This window comes from Pseudonaja textilis, chromosome 10 (genome assembly GCF_049901715.1).
Source record: "Pseudonaja textilis isolate UNSWEBS1 chromosome 10, rPseTex1.2, whole genome shotgun sequence".
Lineage (NCBI taxonomy): Eukaryota > Metazoa > Chordata > Lepidosauria > Squamata > Elapidae > Pseudonaja > Pseudonaja textilis.
Genome location: NC_141999.1, coordinates 10,729,560 through 10,746,960, shown reverse-complemented (window position 1 = coordinate 10,746,960; position 17,401 = coordinate 10,729,560). Strand labels below are relative to the sequence as shown.

General features: G+C 36.4%; 1 protein-coding gene and 1 long non-coding RNA gene across 3 annotated transcripts in view; one reads left to right on the top strand and one right to left on the bottom strand.

Moving 5' to 3' along the window:
- The window catches only part of LOC148124900 (uncharacterized), a 40,630-nt gene that overhangs the window by 7,089 nt on the left and 16,140 nt on the right, over window positions 1–17,401 (top strand). The window lies entirely within an intron of this gene.
- On the bottom strand, window positions 484–16,328 carry ZNF683 (zinc finger protein 683). Its single transcript, XM_026702843.2, has 7 exons — window positions 16,188–16,328; window positions 8,169–8,364; window positions 6,488–6,607; window positions 5,838–6,090; window positions 3,174–4,099; window positions 1,645–1,773; window positions 484–1,181 (listed from the first exon to the last, which is right to left on the bottom strand). Exons 1-7 carry the CDS (start codon window positions 16,211–16,213, stop codon window positions 1,032–1,034), a joined length of 1,800 nt encoding a protein of 599 aa, XP_026558628.2. The 5' UTR covers window positions 16,214–16,328; the 3' UTR covers window positions 484–1,031.

Below are 17,401 nucleotides of genomic sequence, written 5' to 3'. Positions count from 1 at the left end.
AATTTGCTTTGCAGTTCAAATGCTCGGCAGATTTTTGGGGATAGATACATATATTAACAGATAAACAGTAAAGAGAGTCAGTATGGGATAATGATTAAGGCATGAGATAAGAAACTGGGAAAGTGAGTCTTGTCTTAGGCACAAAGCCAGCTGGGTATCATTAGGTCAGTCACGTTCTTCCTTGGCTCTAGGAAGGAGGCGGCGAGGGTGAATCATTTCTGAAATCTTGCCAAAAAAACCTGCAGGGACTTATGGGAAAGAAAATACTAAAGAGGAAAGGAAATTTTATTGGATATAAAAGTGTTAACCCTAACACTTTTATATTCAATAAACTTTAATGCTGGTCCTTTTTTCTCCCATTCCTCATAATGTAATGGAATTTCTGTTTGTTTGAAGCTGGGTGTCTGTTCACTTTTGAGACAACTAACATTTCTGTGCAAATAATACCATATGAAACTGAAAGAAAGAATTTAAAGCAGGATATAGAAGAGTTGATCATTCATGTTAAAAATGCAAGCTTAAAACTTCACCAAACATTTGCCAATTCTGAGCAAATAAAACATGCTTTAATCCACCACTAGAAAGAAACAATGCTAGTGACACAGAGAAGTTGACATAGAAAGAAGTCCCATTCTTTTATAACCATCTGCCTATCTCAGAAAATGGTAAGACATAAGCAGGCATCTCCCTCTAACCTCAAGTGTCAAGTTATTGAAGATTAAACAGCCAACAGCTCTACAAATGTTTGAATGCATTGGTAAGGGTTTTCTCTTACAAAAGTGCAACTATTCATTGACAAGAGTGCCAATTTTCTATGGAAGCTAAGCAAGCAGAGAGAGTCATCTTGGTAAAAGTGTACTGTTTCCTCCAGAAAGATAGTTTCTACAACCTGAGAAGTTCTAACCAAGCACAGTTTCTTTCTTCCAGTTGATCAACGTTGAAATCGAAGTCAGTTAAGGAGAGCAGCCAGTTGATGGGCCTTTGGGCAAGTACTGGCAGTAGATTTCCTAACCCAATGGATGGATGTAGCCTCAGATACAGGCAGGGCATTGATGCAGATTTGGGTGTTCATCAAGAAGCTTGGTGAAAGGACAAAGCCAATACCCACAGGGCTTCTCCCCCGAGTGCTGCTGGAGATGGGTTTTGAGTTTGCTGATACTCTTGAAAAGTTTGTAGCAGACCTGGCAGGGAGGCAAGATCCATTTTGGTTAGCAATGTTGGCACATTGTAAAATACCGTGGGTCATAGAAACTATACCTACATTCTACAACAGTGTTTCCCAATCTTGACAGCTTTAAGATGTGTAGACTTCAACTGGCTGAAGAATTCTGGGAGTTGAAGTTCACAGGTCTTAGTTGCCAACGTTGAGAAACACTGTTTTAAAAGGCGTCTTTGCTCATAATAACTCTTAGGTTTATTTCTTTCTTCACCAAGTTGGTGAAAATGGTTGGCTTCTGGTAAGAATTCCTTGTTTGATGAGATCCAGAAAGTGGATCTGGGTTCAGACACCCTGAATAAAATCTTGCTGGCAGGAATCTGCCCAGTAGGAATGGCCTAAGAGCCATCAAACAACCCATGAGAAGAGCCAGTTAGGATTTCTCTGCTCTGATTGGCTGGCAATTTGATGAGGAAAGAAACACCTACCAGGCATTCATGTGATTTCTTGCCTGAATGCACCAGATGATGTTTCTGCAGGTGAGCCAACTGGGTGAAACGTTTTTTACAGATCTGACACTGAAAAGGTTTCTCACCACTATGTACTCTCAGATGAACCTGTAAGGGAAAGGATAATAAAAAGGGATTACTTGCAAACGGATGGTAATAAGGCTGCCAAATCTTGACTGCTTCTATGAATGTTTATATGAATGGGAAAATCCCAGAATGAAGGATATGCTCATCATAAAATTGGTCTGGTAAAAACAATTGGTTTTCCACTTCTTTCTTGTGAGGTTTTTTTTTTTTTCCAATTTCATACTGTAGCCCAGTTTGCAAATTTTTTCAGGCTACAGAACCTGTTTTTTTTTTTATTCCAGACCTGATCAAAAGGCAATATTCTTTTAATCAGGAGGCCTGAAAATAAGCTGCATTCAAGTTTTTCTTTTTCCCCTTACCCAGGAATACATGGAGCACTGTTTAAAAAACCTTTGGCTAGCCTGTAGCCCCACTTTTTCCTGTTGATCTGCCATTTTATTAATCAGATCCAATCTGATTTAGATTGAATGTAAATCTTCTCCTATAGTTAAGATTAACTTCACCCACTAATCAGCAGGAACTAAATAGAACAGACTTTCCCAATGTGTATGTCTGATTTCAAGTCCTATGATTTACAATGGCTATGGTAGCTGTGGATAGTTATATTCTAGTATATCATGATCCCAAAGCATCTTTCTTTCTTTCTTTCTTTCTTTCTTTCTTTCTTTCTTTCTTTCTTTCTTTTTCTTTTTTCTTTTTTCTTTTTTCTCTCTCTGTCTCTCTCATTCATTCATTCATTCAATTTCTATAGCTGCCCAACTCAACCAAGTGACTGGGCAGCTTACAGTTCTAAAATTATAAAACTATTCATATTGGTTGGATGAAGAAATACCTGCTTTTTAAATGGACTAAAAATAGAAAGAGTAACTAAGAACCTAATAGCCAATGATTTGTAGGGCAAGGCCTTTTGCATAACCTACACAATGGTGGCAATATATGAGGTTTGCAATATTCACCAGGGTGCAAACAACACCTTGTTATCTAAACTTTTGTGGATGTCATGGGGCAGATCCATACTTTCTGCTTGACTCATTTCCATTGTGAAGAAAAGGATCTGTATTAGTGATAAAGGACACGTGAGAATGGTATGTGTGGAGACATCTGGGCAAGATGGAATTAAGAAGGAACAATTACTGAAAAAAAAAGGCAAGCACAGAGATCAGTCCACACAGGAAATAGCCAGCAAAACTTAACTTTCCTGTAGGGGTGGGAAGGACAAAAACTCAATCAATCTTGCAAAATTTGTATTCTGAATGGAGCTTCAGCCCAGCCCAGTTGCCAATTCACTAATCTAGACTGGAATGTCTGAAATTAAGTTAAGAAACATCCAGGAGTAGTATGAGAGACAAACAATTTAGGCTGCAGTGTGGAACCGCTCACAATCATTACATCCAGTCACTAACATACTGGTTTGGATATACCTTCAGATTGGAAAGCTGTCCAAAGTTTTTAGCACAGACATTGCACTCATATCTAATTTTGCCATTCTTCCTGTTCAACACGTATGACTTGGACTTGTTGCCTTCCTTGGACATTGAGGAATAGTTTTTGGGAGTACTGAGATTCACAGGCTCATGCTGATACAAAGTTGGAGAAGCAGCTTTCAACTGTTGACCTTTGAAGTCATGAAAAAGGGCTTGATTCTCATAATTACAGCCCAGAAGTGAAAATGTTCCAGCATAAAAAGAGAACAGATTTGGAGATTTAGCATTGTACTGTACTTGAGTCAAGATGGGAAGATAGACATTATGATATAGAGATTTCTTCATGATATCCTGGGAAGACAAACTTTGAGATTTAATTTTCTTTGAATTCGTTAGTGATAGACCTGGTGGGAAGCTGAGATCATGAGAAACTATTATAGATTTGGGATAATGGGCAGTCGTGGTGCTGGACATACGACAATAGGCATTGGGCATTTTGCCCATATAGTGATATTCTGAACAGGATGAATACTTGTTGCAAATATTATGTTCCATCTGTGGTGAAGTCATTGAGTTGCATGGACTAAATCCATGGTGATATTGATTTTCTTGTCCCATATTTCTCTCTCCTGGGAGACCAAGCATCACTTCTGCAAATTTAAACTTGGATTCTGTGCAGGAATTCTTAAGCTTCATGGGCTGTTTTTCAACTCTGTGAAAGACATCTGTCATAGGCTTTGTGTTTTTGTGGCCTGATATCTTCCTTGATGGCACATCCTGTTCAACATTTTCTTCTTCATCTTCCCTTTTGTCTTTTGTTGCGATAACTGTACAGTTTTTGTTATCTTTGGACTTAATCTGCGGTGAATAAGAAGCCACCTCAAATGAAGGTTCTGTTGGAAGATTTTTCAAGTTCAGACATTCTGTAAAGGAAGAATCAAAGTTACTTTTTACTAGTCTCACTTTGACTGACAATCAGATCTCTATCTCTTATCTGTCCTAGAGATGTTGTGAAGCATTCTTCAAAATTTTTAAAACTATTAAAAGGAGAAAAAGACAGCTGCCCCTTTATTTTCTTTTTTAGTAAATAGCAAATAATATAGAATAAGTTAGCTTTGATTATCTTCTAGGGAAAACAACTGTAGTGATTATAGGAAATACTTATTTCTTCTAATTTGTTCATTCTATTTTCTTCTCTTTGTCCAATGTCTCTTGCTGGGATGCATTTTATTTTAAGAAGAAGGTAGACACCAAACACAAGCCTATGACTATATAAATTAGTAAAATGAATGTGATCTACACAGAATAGTATACTGTAATATAACACAGGCACAAATAAAAAAAACAATACCTGTGAAGGAAACAAAGAATACAAGCAATCGTTTCCTCTTAACTGCCTATTTAAAATATTAAACATATATACAATACACATATCTATATTACTAAGCATTCAACATTTCAGAAAAAAATAGTACTTTATCTATAAATGAAGCATGTATACTAGTAATGTTCAGTTTCTAAGTGTTTCTGTTACCTTTGATTAACCTAGTACAAGAAGCAGATTAAATCCTGTACTGAAAACTGAACACATATTTGGTAGTTTATTCTTTTAAAATTAATGGTTACAATGACTTTCTAGATGTTGGCAACTAACAGTTTCCACCACCATAGCCACGTAGGCGGAAGCTTATGGGAATTTGAATCCAACAATACTTGAAAGTACTCCATCCACAATTATCTTTAAAATAGCTTCTGTTTTTAGTATTACAGGGTTCTAAGTCTGCAACTGCATAAAGTGAAAGTTTGGGACTCAGAGGGAAAAAAACAAAGTCAAATTTAAGAAAAAAGACACTATCATGGAAGCATTAAGGAATATCCCTTCTTCAGTGGAAATCATTAACCAAAGGTGATTTGAAAGCAAGAAAATATAATCAGGGCTCCACTACACATAGCTGGTAGATACTACAATTAAGTTTTTTTCTTCTTCATTCAGTTGTGTCCAATTCTCAAATACTGCTTGACAACTTTTCTTGGCAAGGTTTTTCAGAAGTGGCTTCCCTCCTTCCTAGAGCTAAAAGAAAGTGATTGGCCCAAGGCCACTCAACTGGCTTTGTGCCTAAGGTAGGACTAGAACTCACAGTCTCCCAGTTTCATCTGCCCTGACACTTTAACCATATCAGATTGGCTGTAATTAATTCCAATTAAATTATCTATATAATTAATTAAGAGTTAAGTTGTAATTATAGCTGTAATTATAAACAAGATACCAGTATTATAAATTTATATGGGTTCTTCCCAGATAATTCTAGGAACTGTAATAAATCCACAGGTAGTGTAGATTTTCTCATAGAGCAGGGCTGACATTCTGTGGCTATTCGTATGTTGCTGGACTAGATCCCTTGTTTTCTACATTATTGGCAATATTAATGGATTGCTGAGTTGTGGTTCATCAGTCTTTGGAGATGCACAGGTTTCCTATCCCATCCATCTTGAACAGTAGAATGTTTGTTTGTCTCAGTATGTAAGAAAGGTAGATCTTCCTTCTCAATTTGATTGCAAGTGGACTGCCTAATGGGTGGGGAACAAGGCGGTTTTTGCCAGAATTCTTGTTCTTCGAGTTATTGGCAAGAACAGATTCACGCAGTGTTATAACATTCTCACCTGGCTCAGATGTAAGTTCCCTTGGATACAAATACAGCAAGTGCCTGGATTCCTCATGGGTAGGACAAACCAAAAGTTCCATTCCTACTAAGATGGGAGTTATAGTATAGAAAAAGATCTTCAGGTTGTGTTGGTAGGCCATCAGGTTCTGAGCACGATAGGTGGGAGCTGGATTCACATAGCACATCCAGTTACTGAAAAAAGAGTCACTCACATCAACAAAGTGGTGAAGTTTTCCTTCTGCAGAAAAAACCTGAGCAAGAAAGAAAACAGAGAATGAGTGACGTATTAGGAAATCTTTCTTCAAACATTCTTTTTTTAAATTGGAACCTGACATAATGCAATACTTGTTGCAGATACTGTTCGTTAAATGCTATGCTTGGAAGTCAGTGTTTCACAACATCAGCCAAGATTTTTAAGGATCCTGGCCACTTATGAAACTCAAATTTGCATGATATAATGAATTTGTGGTCCAGTCATAACATTGTTTAAAGAAAGACACATAACTTTGTCAATTCACATGATATAACCTCTTGTTATAGAAGAATAACTTATTTCTGGATAACTATTGGGCAGAGCATTGTATGTTAAATCCTATCGTTATTTTACCTGGCCGGAAGAAGAACCATTTTCCAATGATCAATACTTACCCTCCAAAAGTGTTTCTGGTCCACATGGTTGGGAATATTTTCTCTGGTGTAGATTTTCCCAATCAGTGGACCAAAGTATGTACCTTCAGGAATGTACTCTTTGCTGATCACAGCTTTTATCTGAAAAAAAAAAAATTGAGTTGGTCAGCATAGTGAAGGTTTGCTTCATCTTTTCATATTCTTCCTTGTACATTATTTGGCAATACAGAAAAGCACTGAGATAGCATATTCTGACTGCAGCTTTTTGAAGCGGTGATGCAAGTACAAATCGGTAAAGTTCTCACAAATGAGGGCAAATAAATATATATGTCCCAGAATAATGTTGCAGGATCCAATCTGGGTCGGTCACCAGGACCAGAGGTTTAGTTTTCAGAGCTTTTGGACTCATGCTGGAGCCCATCCTCAGGGAACTTCTCCCTCACCCATTAACTTCCAGCTAGGTGGCAGCACTGGCATTGGCAAGCCCGTTTTATATATATAGGAAGTGAATTGTATGAATATACATGTGAAGTCACAGGCAGTCAAGACCAACAGCAAGATTTTCCTCTGTGCTTGTATGTGTGCAAACATATGCGTGCACATGGGTATTAAATACACTCATGGTTTTTATGAAAGGTAATCTGAGCTCACATGGACATGGGTTGGACCTCTGCATCCTTGCTGGATTCCTCGCAGACATACTGTTTCTTCTTTTAATTGAAGTTATGAAAATCTGCTAAAATTCTGAAGTGGGGAAAAGGTGGCTATGGAGAATTCTGATTGGCAGACATCGTTGTAATGTTTCTATAATAGTCATTCTAATAAATGTTTGTGGTTTGATTTCTTTTATGAAGATTCCAATTGTAAAGCTGTATAAACTTTACATATTGCTTTTGAGAATAAAGGAGCAAACAAGTATTCTGGCCCTAAGAAATACCTGGAAAACAAAGATTTTTTTTTTAATGAATGTCTACTCTTCACTTAAGAGCACAGATAGGTTTGGCTGAGGGTGAAATCAGTGGCTGGGTTTCCTCACTTCTAGCATAACATTTGTTTAATATGCATCTAGAATATGTGAGACCAGGCCAGAATTTATTTATTTGGTTGTTTATTTATTTATTTACATACACACACACACACACACACACACACACACACACACACAAATACCAGCTTCCTTCTGATATAGTTTGGTGGGAATAAATAAATGTTCCTCCTTCTTCTTAACTATCCTACAGGCTTGCCATAACTATGCTATTAGGAGTCCTCCTTTATTGAAACACACTTAGGTGGTATCGGTGAAAAAAGTATCTGCATAACAAAGAGGAACCTAGATATCAAAGGAGAACTGGTTAATTTACTAGAGAGTTCCAAGACTAAGGATTTCCTATTAATGTTGTGGATTTGTACTAAACCTGTAGCCATTCAGAGCTGTGGGAAGGATGGGAAAGCATTGGCTTTCAAATTACTTTTAATGAAAGTAATATCAACAGTTATTTATTGATTATAAAGAAACAAAAATGATAAAAGCTAGCAGCAGTGCAGATTAGAGAGGTTGTGTTGTGTGATCTGGGAGTTGTCTAGGTGGGGGGAAATGTATCAATAGTAGTTAAAGGAGAATGAGAATGTGTAATTTTGCACAGTCAAACCAATGGAATCAATGAATTAAATGGACTTAGGGGAAAGAGAATACTGGAAGTACCTTGTTGTTGCTGTCATGCTTGAAGTCCAGATTGACAGGTAAAGAAACTTGAGCTGGGGGATGGATGGAATGTGGCCCATAAAACTGGTCCTTCGCAATACAGGTGCAGCGCTCCTGAAAAGCAAATTCCCTCCAAGGGATCCTAATTGCCTCCTCCATTCTTCTCTCAGTCCAGCTACCATATGGAGAACAGAATCTGGAACAACATTTGTGGGAAGAGTAAAAGTACACCTAGTTGAATCCTTGAAATAACTCAATAACAATCCTTTCATCATGTGTCTAGTTTATATTTTGTTCATCAATATTTGTTCAAATTATTATGTTAAAGATTGGAAAAATAACATATCGGAATCAATTACTAATGTTCGTTTTTTAACCCCAGTTAGAATGGGCATAACGAGGAAGGGATATAAACCTCAGAGTGAGCAAATCAAAAGGAGAGAAAAGAAAATAGAAAATAAGAAGTAAGGATGCTATCTTCCAAAATTTATATTGCTCTTTCTGATGATGCAGAAGATTTTAGATTCAATGGTTCCCCTTTTACATGATTGTTTATACCAGTGGTCGCCAACTGATGGGCCGCAAGAAAATTTTGGTGGGCCGAAGAGAAATGTTACCCCCAGAGCACCCCTCAAATCCAGGCTGTGCAGGAACACAAGGTTGCGCCACCCACACATGACCCGCTGGAACCCTCCCTGCCCACTCCTTACCTGGCAAACTTGCCTGCTAAGTTGCTATTTTTCCATTTTTCCCCCAGACCATCAGCTGTTCTGCTGTGCCGGGAGATTTAGGTTAGCTAGAAAGCAAGAAATTGTTGGATTTCTTGCTTACCAGCTAATCTTTAGATCTTCTTTAGGACATTCCTTAGGACTGAAGCTTCTATTATTCAGTGCAGGTAGCCGATGGCAGAATGAATCTCTGAATGAATCTGTGTTTCTGTGAGCAACTCTATCTGCCTGCCTGCTTTGCCTGATTTTGGGTAAATGTTGCTCTTTTTTTATAAAAAAAAATCAATATTTACATACATGGTATTTTGTGAGTTTGCTTGCTAGGAAATTTTATGGTTCGCTTGCAAGCAAATTTTATGACAGACCCAGGTTGTCGACTGCAGAATCATAGATCTCTAAGTGAATCTGTGATTCTGTGAGCAACTCAATCTGCCTGCCTGCTATGCCTGATTTTGGGTAAAAGTTGCTTTTTTAATAAAAAATTCAATATTTACATAAATATTTATAATATTTACATACAAGCCATGCCCAACCAGTCACATAACCACCAAGCCACACCCACAAATTAGGCCACACACAGAGAACCGGTTGTTAAGAAGTTTGAATTCATATTAGTGGTTCCCGGGATTTAAAATTATGAGTTTGGTGGTCCCTGAGGTCCAAAAGGTTGGTGACCCCTGATTTCCTCTGAAATGTGGTAAACCAACCCTGCTATGTTTAGATGCCATATATCTGCATTGAACTTGGTCCTGTTTTTTCTCAAAGTCCTATCCTATTTCAGTAATAGGCTGCCTTTGCTTGTTTTGTTACATGTACATTGGGAAGGTGTATCTAAATGATACCATGATATGGAATATATTGGTGTATTGACAAATGCTTCCTTGGTCTCTTTTCTTATGGATAACAATGGTCACTTTTGTTCATTAGTAATATACTGAGAGTGCTTTCGGGATGACAATATATGACTTTCTGGGATTAAAGTGTTAATTTCTTGCTTTCTATCAATACCATACAGTCCTGTTAAAATATACATCTACACTGAAATTTTAATTTATATAGTTATGCACAAACATATGTGTTCTTAATTGCTTGATAACTTTTATCATGTTATGATTAAGGGAAATTTAAGAATTGAAACAATTGGCATTTATTAACTTTTTGTAATTAAAACATTCTCCTTTTCATAAATTATCCCTTTGATAATTGAAATAATATTAATTAATCTGCATAATTACCCAGATAATGGAGATATAGAGGGCTATAATGGATTAATGTTTACTGGAAACTCAAAACCACAATGTATATTGCTAAATTGAAAATCCTGCCACTACCTTGTATTTAATTCAGCAACAAAAATAAGCAGGAACAAACTGAAAGAGATGGTGGACTAGTGTCTATCTTCTGCTTTAGGGATTATCCTAAGTGGGAAACATTGTCATGAATTAGATTTTGTGTTGTAATGTTTTCATGGAGACATACAGGCTGGTGCCATGATGACATTATAAGCAATGTTGTTGGGATCAAGGGAAAAACCTCTTTTTAAAAAAAGAGTGCCACAATAACTTCTGAAAATTGGGTGAGTAGATTTGCCCATGTGTTGTTCTGCTACAAAACAAAAACATATTGGATCAATTCTACTGGCTGGATTACTATGATGGATTCTTGGAACTGCCTTTGAAAACTGACTGGGATTCTCAGCTGAACCTAAATACCATTTTTTGTCTTGACACTCACTGGTTGAACTACATACCCTAATTCCAACCTTCTCTCAGCTCTATTTCCATTTTGTTTTTAATTCCAGCCTAGGAGCAGGTATCTACAAATACTCATGTATCTGCAAGTAGCATCTTTAAAACAAAAAGACTGAAATTCTAATCTAATCTAATTAATTAAACTCAGTTGGCTCCCATCACACAATATTGTGAACTGAAACTCACAAAAAGGTTAATATTCTGCTAAGGATGTCATAATGTACTGACATTGTATATGTCAGAGGTGGTCTTTAGCAGGTTCTGACCAGTTCTGGAGAACTGGGAGAGGAAATTTTGAGTAGTTCGGAGAACCGGCAAATGCCACCTCTGACTGGCACTGCTCCCATCTACTCTCTGCCTCCCGAGTCCCAGCTGATCGGCTGGGTTTTCTTTTGTTGCCCTGCACAGGAGAACAGAGCTGGAAAGCAGGTTAGTGGGGTGGGAGGAAATAGGATTTTGCAGTAACTTTTCCCCAGGAGTGGGGAGGGAATGGAGATTTTACAGTATCCTTCCCCTGCCATGCCCACTAAGCCACACCCTCAGAACTGGTAGTAAAAAAAATTTGAATCCCACCACAGGTATATGTACAAATCCAAGCAGTATGACTTTTTGTAATTGACAGATGGAAATTTTATCAATGCACATATTTTCTAAGGGCCATCCAATATTTTTTTCTTGTGTGTATGGTATCTAGTGTGATAAACACTGAGACCACCACAGCAGGTTTATGACACTATCTTTCATCTTTGTTTTTCATATACTGACATTGTAATAATAATAGGTATTATTATTCTTTAGATCCACAAATGGTATGTAGGTAATTTACCATTTTTCTGCTACAAGACCAAGATAATTGTCCTAATTGATAAGCTATGGCTCAGTTAACATTATCTGAAGACAGCCATTAATTTACCAGCTGAATTCATATTTTAATCCCACTTATCTGGTGTTTTGCAAATACTGTATATAGAATTCTTAAGTGACTTTCTGGTTGAGACTTACTGGAGTTGGAGTTCAACACTGTCTATAATAGCTAGACTCTGTTCTTATAAAAGGCAAATAGTATGTTATCCACTCAGTTAATTGCATTCTCATTTATAATGAGAGTATGTTCATCATTATATTCTGTGATTTAATCTGTGTTCTTACTTGCTATTACATTCCCTGCAATAAATAAAAGGATGTCTTTTATTCCCTGCATTTCACCTTTATTTATAGTATTCTTCCTGGAATGAAGAGAAATATTTTCCCTGGGCTCTTTTCATCAGTACGATTCTGATATTATGTCAGAATTTTGTATGAATATTATCTGATGAATGATTACACGAGCTTAGGCAAATATTTATAAATCAAGGTTTTACCTAATCAAGCAGGTTCCAATAGAGGGTTTGGAGGATATGTGTCTTAAAAGTCCAAAAGATTATGAAATACAGGAGTAGAAGGAATTTCAGTAGACAGAGGCCATGTCCTTTGTATGACTCAAGTGCATCACTTGATGTGCTTGTTTGACACAGAATGTTCATGTTTCATAAGTCCCCCAAGGGCATACAAGCTCTCAATTTTCCTTAATAAAGTCTTTTCCTAGAACTGCTGCTTTAAGGATCTGCTACTACGTTAATGCTTGAACTGAAGTGTTTTAAACAGGTGCTATGTTTGAATTCCTGCACACTCCAAAGCACTCTTTCAGATTTGAATTTGAAGCACTTCACGGGCCTAATGACAAATTATTAAGTGTCCAGTAATTTCATTCAAAAGAAGCTTAAAGTTCTAGTAGTGCCCCAAATAGAATTTTCCAGTCTGAGATCTGTTGGAACATTAACCCTTATAATTCTTACTGCATGAGAATTTTCAGGATTTGCCATCCCAACTCACTTCAGTTGAGAATGTTGTTCTAAAACTTCACAGACTTATTTTAGGATAAGAGCCACTTTATAAGGTAGGATAGACCAACATATAATGACTAACCCAAGGTCCCTAAATGAGCTTCATGGCTAAACAATAATTTGAATATAAATCTTCCTAAACGTATTCCGATGAGCCCAATCATTATGTTTCACTATTGACACAGAATTACCTAGAAATCATTGATGTATGATGCCTCCAAAAGAGAAAGGTCAAACCAGTAAAACCACCCATGAAAGAATAGTTTCTTTGATGTGGGAGCTGCTGAACAGCTGGTAAAATTGGTATCCATAAAGCTGTGCTTTTATCCAAAAAGTTATGTATGCATCATAATTTCCTTCCACATTAACGATGTCAGCAAAGTTAGATTCCTTTTGACTATGTGGAAGCTAATACCTCCAGTACTTTCATCAAAAATGGGTAAAATGAAACAAAAAAATTAGAAATCGAAAAGAAAACATGTCAACAACTAAATAAATACATCGCAGTTCCAGTAAATGATTGTGTGTCTGTGTACGTATACACATGCGTGATTGTAGTGGGGGGGGAAGAGAAGAACAGCATACAAGAGATTGAGCACATCTTTAAGGAAAAATTTAACAGAAATTTCATTGCTGAATGGTTTGATGTGTGTCAGATTTTCCTAGAATAAAAATACTGTCATTTAATGCATTGCAAGCAAAGTCCTTTACATATGATCTATACCATTTTAAAATTACCTTTGTAGATCTTGGATAGGCAGTATTTGAACCCAGAGAATTTTCACTTCTCTGCACAGCTGTATGCTTAATTCTTAAAAATAATCCCCTATGAGTTCTAGGAAACTTTCTTTTGGATAAATTGGTATAAATTTCTAGCCTTTTTTTCTTGCAAGAAGCAGCTTGATGACTGTGTGATAGATTTCCTAAAGCTTCCCCAATCTATATATGAAATCTCTCCTTGCATGTGGCTACTTTTTAAAGTGTGGCCAGCTTGTCCTTTTTCCTTTGCATTTTATCATTCTAATTCGGAATGCTTTACTCATTTCACTTTTGTTTTTGTTTTTTATCAATGCGGCCCCCTGAGCATTGCAGTTTACTAAAGATGCTCATTATTGAGGAAGACATTTTGGTTTTCTCATTCAAATATCTCACCCACTGCCCTTCCTCATGGTGAGAACCCCTCAAGAGTCTGAAACCTTTCCCCCATTACGGAGTTGTCATGCTTTCCATCCAATCCATTGTTGATGTGGCAGAAAAATATACTGTCATAAAATTGGTTGTCTCCATTTCCAATTACTTTCCTGTTCTGTTGCAAATTCCTAGTTCTTTCAGTCCTCTGGCTTCCCTCTAGGTAACGGGTGAGAAAAATCTAATAATTTTACAGGCCAGAGGAGGATGTTCTTGGATGGTTTCAGAATAAGAGAAAAAAGACTGTTTTAATCAGTTGTAGCTAAGGATGATTGTCTCACTCAGGAGGTCGGAACAAGATGAAGAAAATATATGAACTAAAGAAAACAATCTCTCTCTTTTCTCACTGCAATTTTTCTACTGTTTATAGTACATTGAAATCAAGTTGAAAAAAAATTGCAACGCAAATAACATTTTTACTTTGTTTCAAGCCTTCCAGAGACATTTATTGGGTTTTTTTTTTAGTACGTATGAGTTGTTTCAAACTATGAGATGGGCAGCGCATGAATTTAATAAATAAAATACAGTACTGTATAATGAAATAAATTGAAATGTACTAAGTAAATGTGTAGTCTGGGACAATTTCCCTACAAATGTCCTACCCCTAAAAGTCAAAATGATAACTAGTTTTCTTATTTTGAAAGACTGAACTAGCTGTTTATCAGAAATACATCTAGTTTTAACAAGTCTGAAAATAATCTCAAAACACATTGGCCAAACACATTGCCCAGAGGGTTACACAGCAGCAGTCTAGGGTTCAGAGTATTCCTTAACCATAGTGTTTGATAAAAGTAAATGCTGCTTCTAGATTGTTGCATGCCTACTAATAATGATTTGATTTATAAAGATGATTAATTATAGCATTGTAAATGTTTGTGATATGGCTAAGCATACTTATTCTACTATGATGTGCAACTTTCATTAGATCTTTTCAAAATAACGGCTAATTTCCATTGAGATGAGGATAGTAATATGCAATTACATTTCCTCCCCCACCCCCTTTAAAATGTGATCTGACTAGTTTGTGGTTCAGTATTGAACAACTACGGCCAATGATTCGACTTAGCTTATCGTGTAAACTGCACCAATTATGTTTTAATGAAGGAATCCTGGTTTTGTATAATGTGTGGATCCACTATTTTTCTAAAATCTATTCCCCGCACCTAGTGTAATATGCAGTCCTTCTCTCTTAGCCCAAGGAAGGAGACAGTGGCAAACTACTTCTGAAAAATCTTGGCAAGAAAATGTCAGGGACTTGTCAAGACAGTCTCCAAAATCAGACATGATTAAATGAAAGGGAAAATAAAACCATCATGGTAATTAGCAATAACTGCATCCATCTCTGCAAAATCAATATATTTTCATGTTTTCCTCTGAGTCACTTACTTGGTTTTCTGGATGCAGTATTCCCTAGCCTTCTTCCACCCGCTGATACTCAAAATTTATTTTCTATGCAGTTTTCCTGAAAGCTCATGAACATGACGGGTAGTTCAGCATGACTAAAGCATTCATGCTGCAAACTCCTCTTTGTATTCTTATTTCCTTGCAGGTAATTTTTTTTATGAACACAATATATTTTTGTCATTCTTTCCATTTTTTCCAGTGCAACATTTATGCTAGCCATTTTTGTACTTTGTTCTTTATAATAATTTTCCTTTTAAAACAAACATTTGGACATTTTTGTTCATGTCCACCAAAACTTCTAACGATAGTTTCTTGTTAATAAGAATACCTGCCTGGCCAAAAAACACAACTTGTACCAACATACTGAGCAGTAGTACGTGCCAATTCCATTTTAGCCTAACATATGAATTAGCTCATGTGGTCAGTTTATGGTTTAGTATATCATGCATTACTTCCTTTGAAAAGTAACTTTGTAACTAGGATGCTGAAGAGAAACAAAAAAACTGTACTACAGATTCTTAAAGCTGATAAAATAGATGGTATCGTTATGCTAAATATTGTTTAAAAGCAATTTACTGACTAGTTTTATTTCAGTTCTCCCATTTCTGCCTCCTTTAACTGGTTTCTTATTCGCTTGTAGTTGTGTTTTTATTGTTTCATCTTTCTTTTCTCTCTTAGAATTTCTTTTTTTTAAGTAAAAAGGATTTGTAAATTAGAACTTTCTATAAAAAAGCTCCGCAGTAAAAATATCTATAAGAAGAGTATATTATAGTATGTTTATTGTATTATGTTATATTACTATAACATTATCATAAGGAGCTCGGATTATAGATCTAAAAACACTTATAGTAATTTATGCCGTACCATCATGCCTTTCCAAATTTCACCCCGAAGAAATGACAACCAATGGCCAAGACAAGGAGAAATCCATCAAGCGTAGGATATGTGAATATATATATAGATGAATAGAAAACAAAGAGCAACAGAACGTTGCTAAATAGTCCAGCAAAAAGCATAAAAAAGAGTTTTGGCTTCCACAGAGTTGGCTGGACAAAGAGAGCCTACCTTAGTTTGGGTTGCTGTTCCATCATCTATTAAAGTCGGTTTTGGGAGAGCAAAAGGGAATCCACCTTGATACCTTTTATGCACGATATGAATGATTCAGTCTGCATTCACAGGAAGTGTCCTTTATTCTTTGGTTCTCACTTTAGGTGGGGAGGGTGGTTAAACCAACCCATACCAAAAAGAGGATGGAGAGAACATGAGTGAAAACACTTGTGGGTGCTTTTATTTTCTAAAATAAGAATTGCCCTTTATTCCAAGCAGCATAGAGGAGATATCAGTTGCCTGATGATTCAGTGATCAAAATACATTTTGCACATACCTAACAGGTACTTTCCATACCCTTTCTCAGAATTTCACCCAAGCTCTGACATTTGAAAACAAATGTTCAAAATCAATATAGAAATAATCAGTGATGTTGATAATATAAGGCAGCAACTCCCCCCAAAATAAAATTCAAATATCTGTCTTATGCTTGAGTGTATCTTACTATGGAGTAATCCGGGCTTTGTCACATTTGTGAATTTTAGAGAAGTGCAAAATTCTTTCACAGGTTTGCATCTGTAGAAGAAACTCTGGTCTTTGGAGGTTAGTTGGAGAGGCAAAATGGTTGCTCAGAGAAACATATGGTAAGTGAGGTGTAAGATGGAAAAGCAAGAACTAGCAATTCCCAAAGTAAAGTTGATCAATCTCCAAGAATTCCTTTAACCTGGAAAAGTATGAATAAAAAGTTGAAGGTTTAAACTCTGGAGCATGGGTACATATACAATATAAAGGTTTCTGACATTTTTGCTGCAGCAAGCAGTCAACTGCTGTTTTAAAATTTCATTTTTGTGTGCAATAAAGTTTCTAGTGAACAATTATGTCTTGAGTTTTCTTCCAAGTCAAGAGCTGAATACTAAGTACGAGCCTGGAAGTTGTAATTTATTGCTAAACATACAATATTTTTTTCCTTAAGACTAAGTAAGGTTTTGATGGGTGTTTTGCTCAGTATAAGAGTAATATGTTCAAGTTGCCAGTTTCTGGATCCGGATATATTCATGCATTTTTCTGAACAGCATTACAGAGGTAGTTTGCCATGGCCTTCTGGAAAGTGTTTTCAACTTAATAGTCAACCCAACTATTCTAGATTTCATAATAATTTTGTATCCAAGTGCTAATTACGTCTGCTTCTGTTCCTTTTTTAAAAAATATCACATTTGGCTAAATGCTGCCAC

Excerpts from the sequence above, each read along its gene's own strand:
- ZNF683 (XM_026702843.2), bottom strand. The coding sequence starts at position 16,213 with ATGATGGAACAGCAACCCAAACTAAG. Across the intron at positions 8,365-16,187 it reads GAACAGCAACCCAAACTAAG|ATTCTGTTCTCCATATGGTA; the intron begins GTAGGCTCTCTT and ends ATGTTGTTCCAG. Across the intron at positions 6,091-6,487 it reads ACCAGAAACACTTTTGGAGG|GTTTTTTCTGCAGAAGGAAA; the intron begins GTAAGTATTGAT and ends TTTCTTGCTCAG.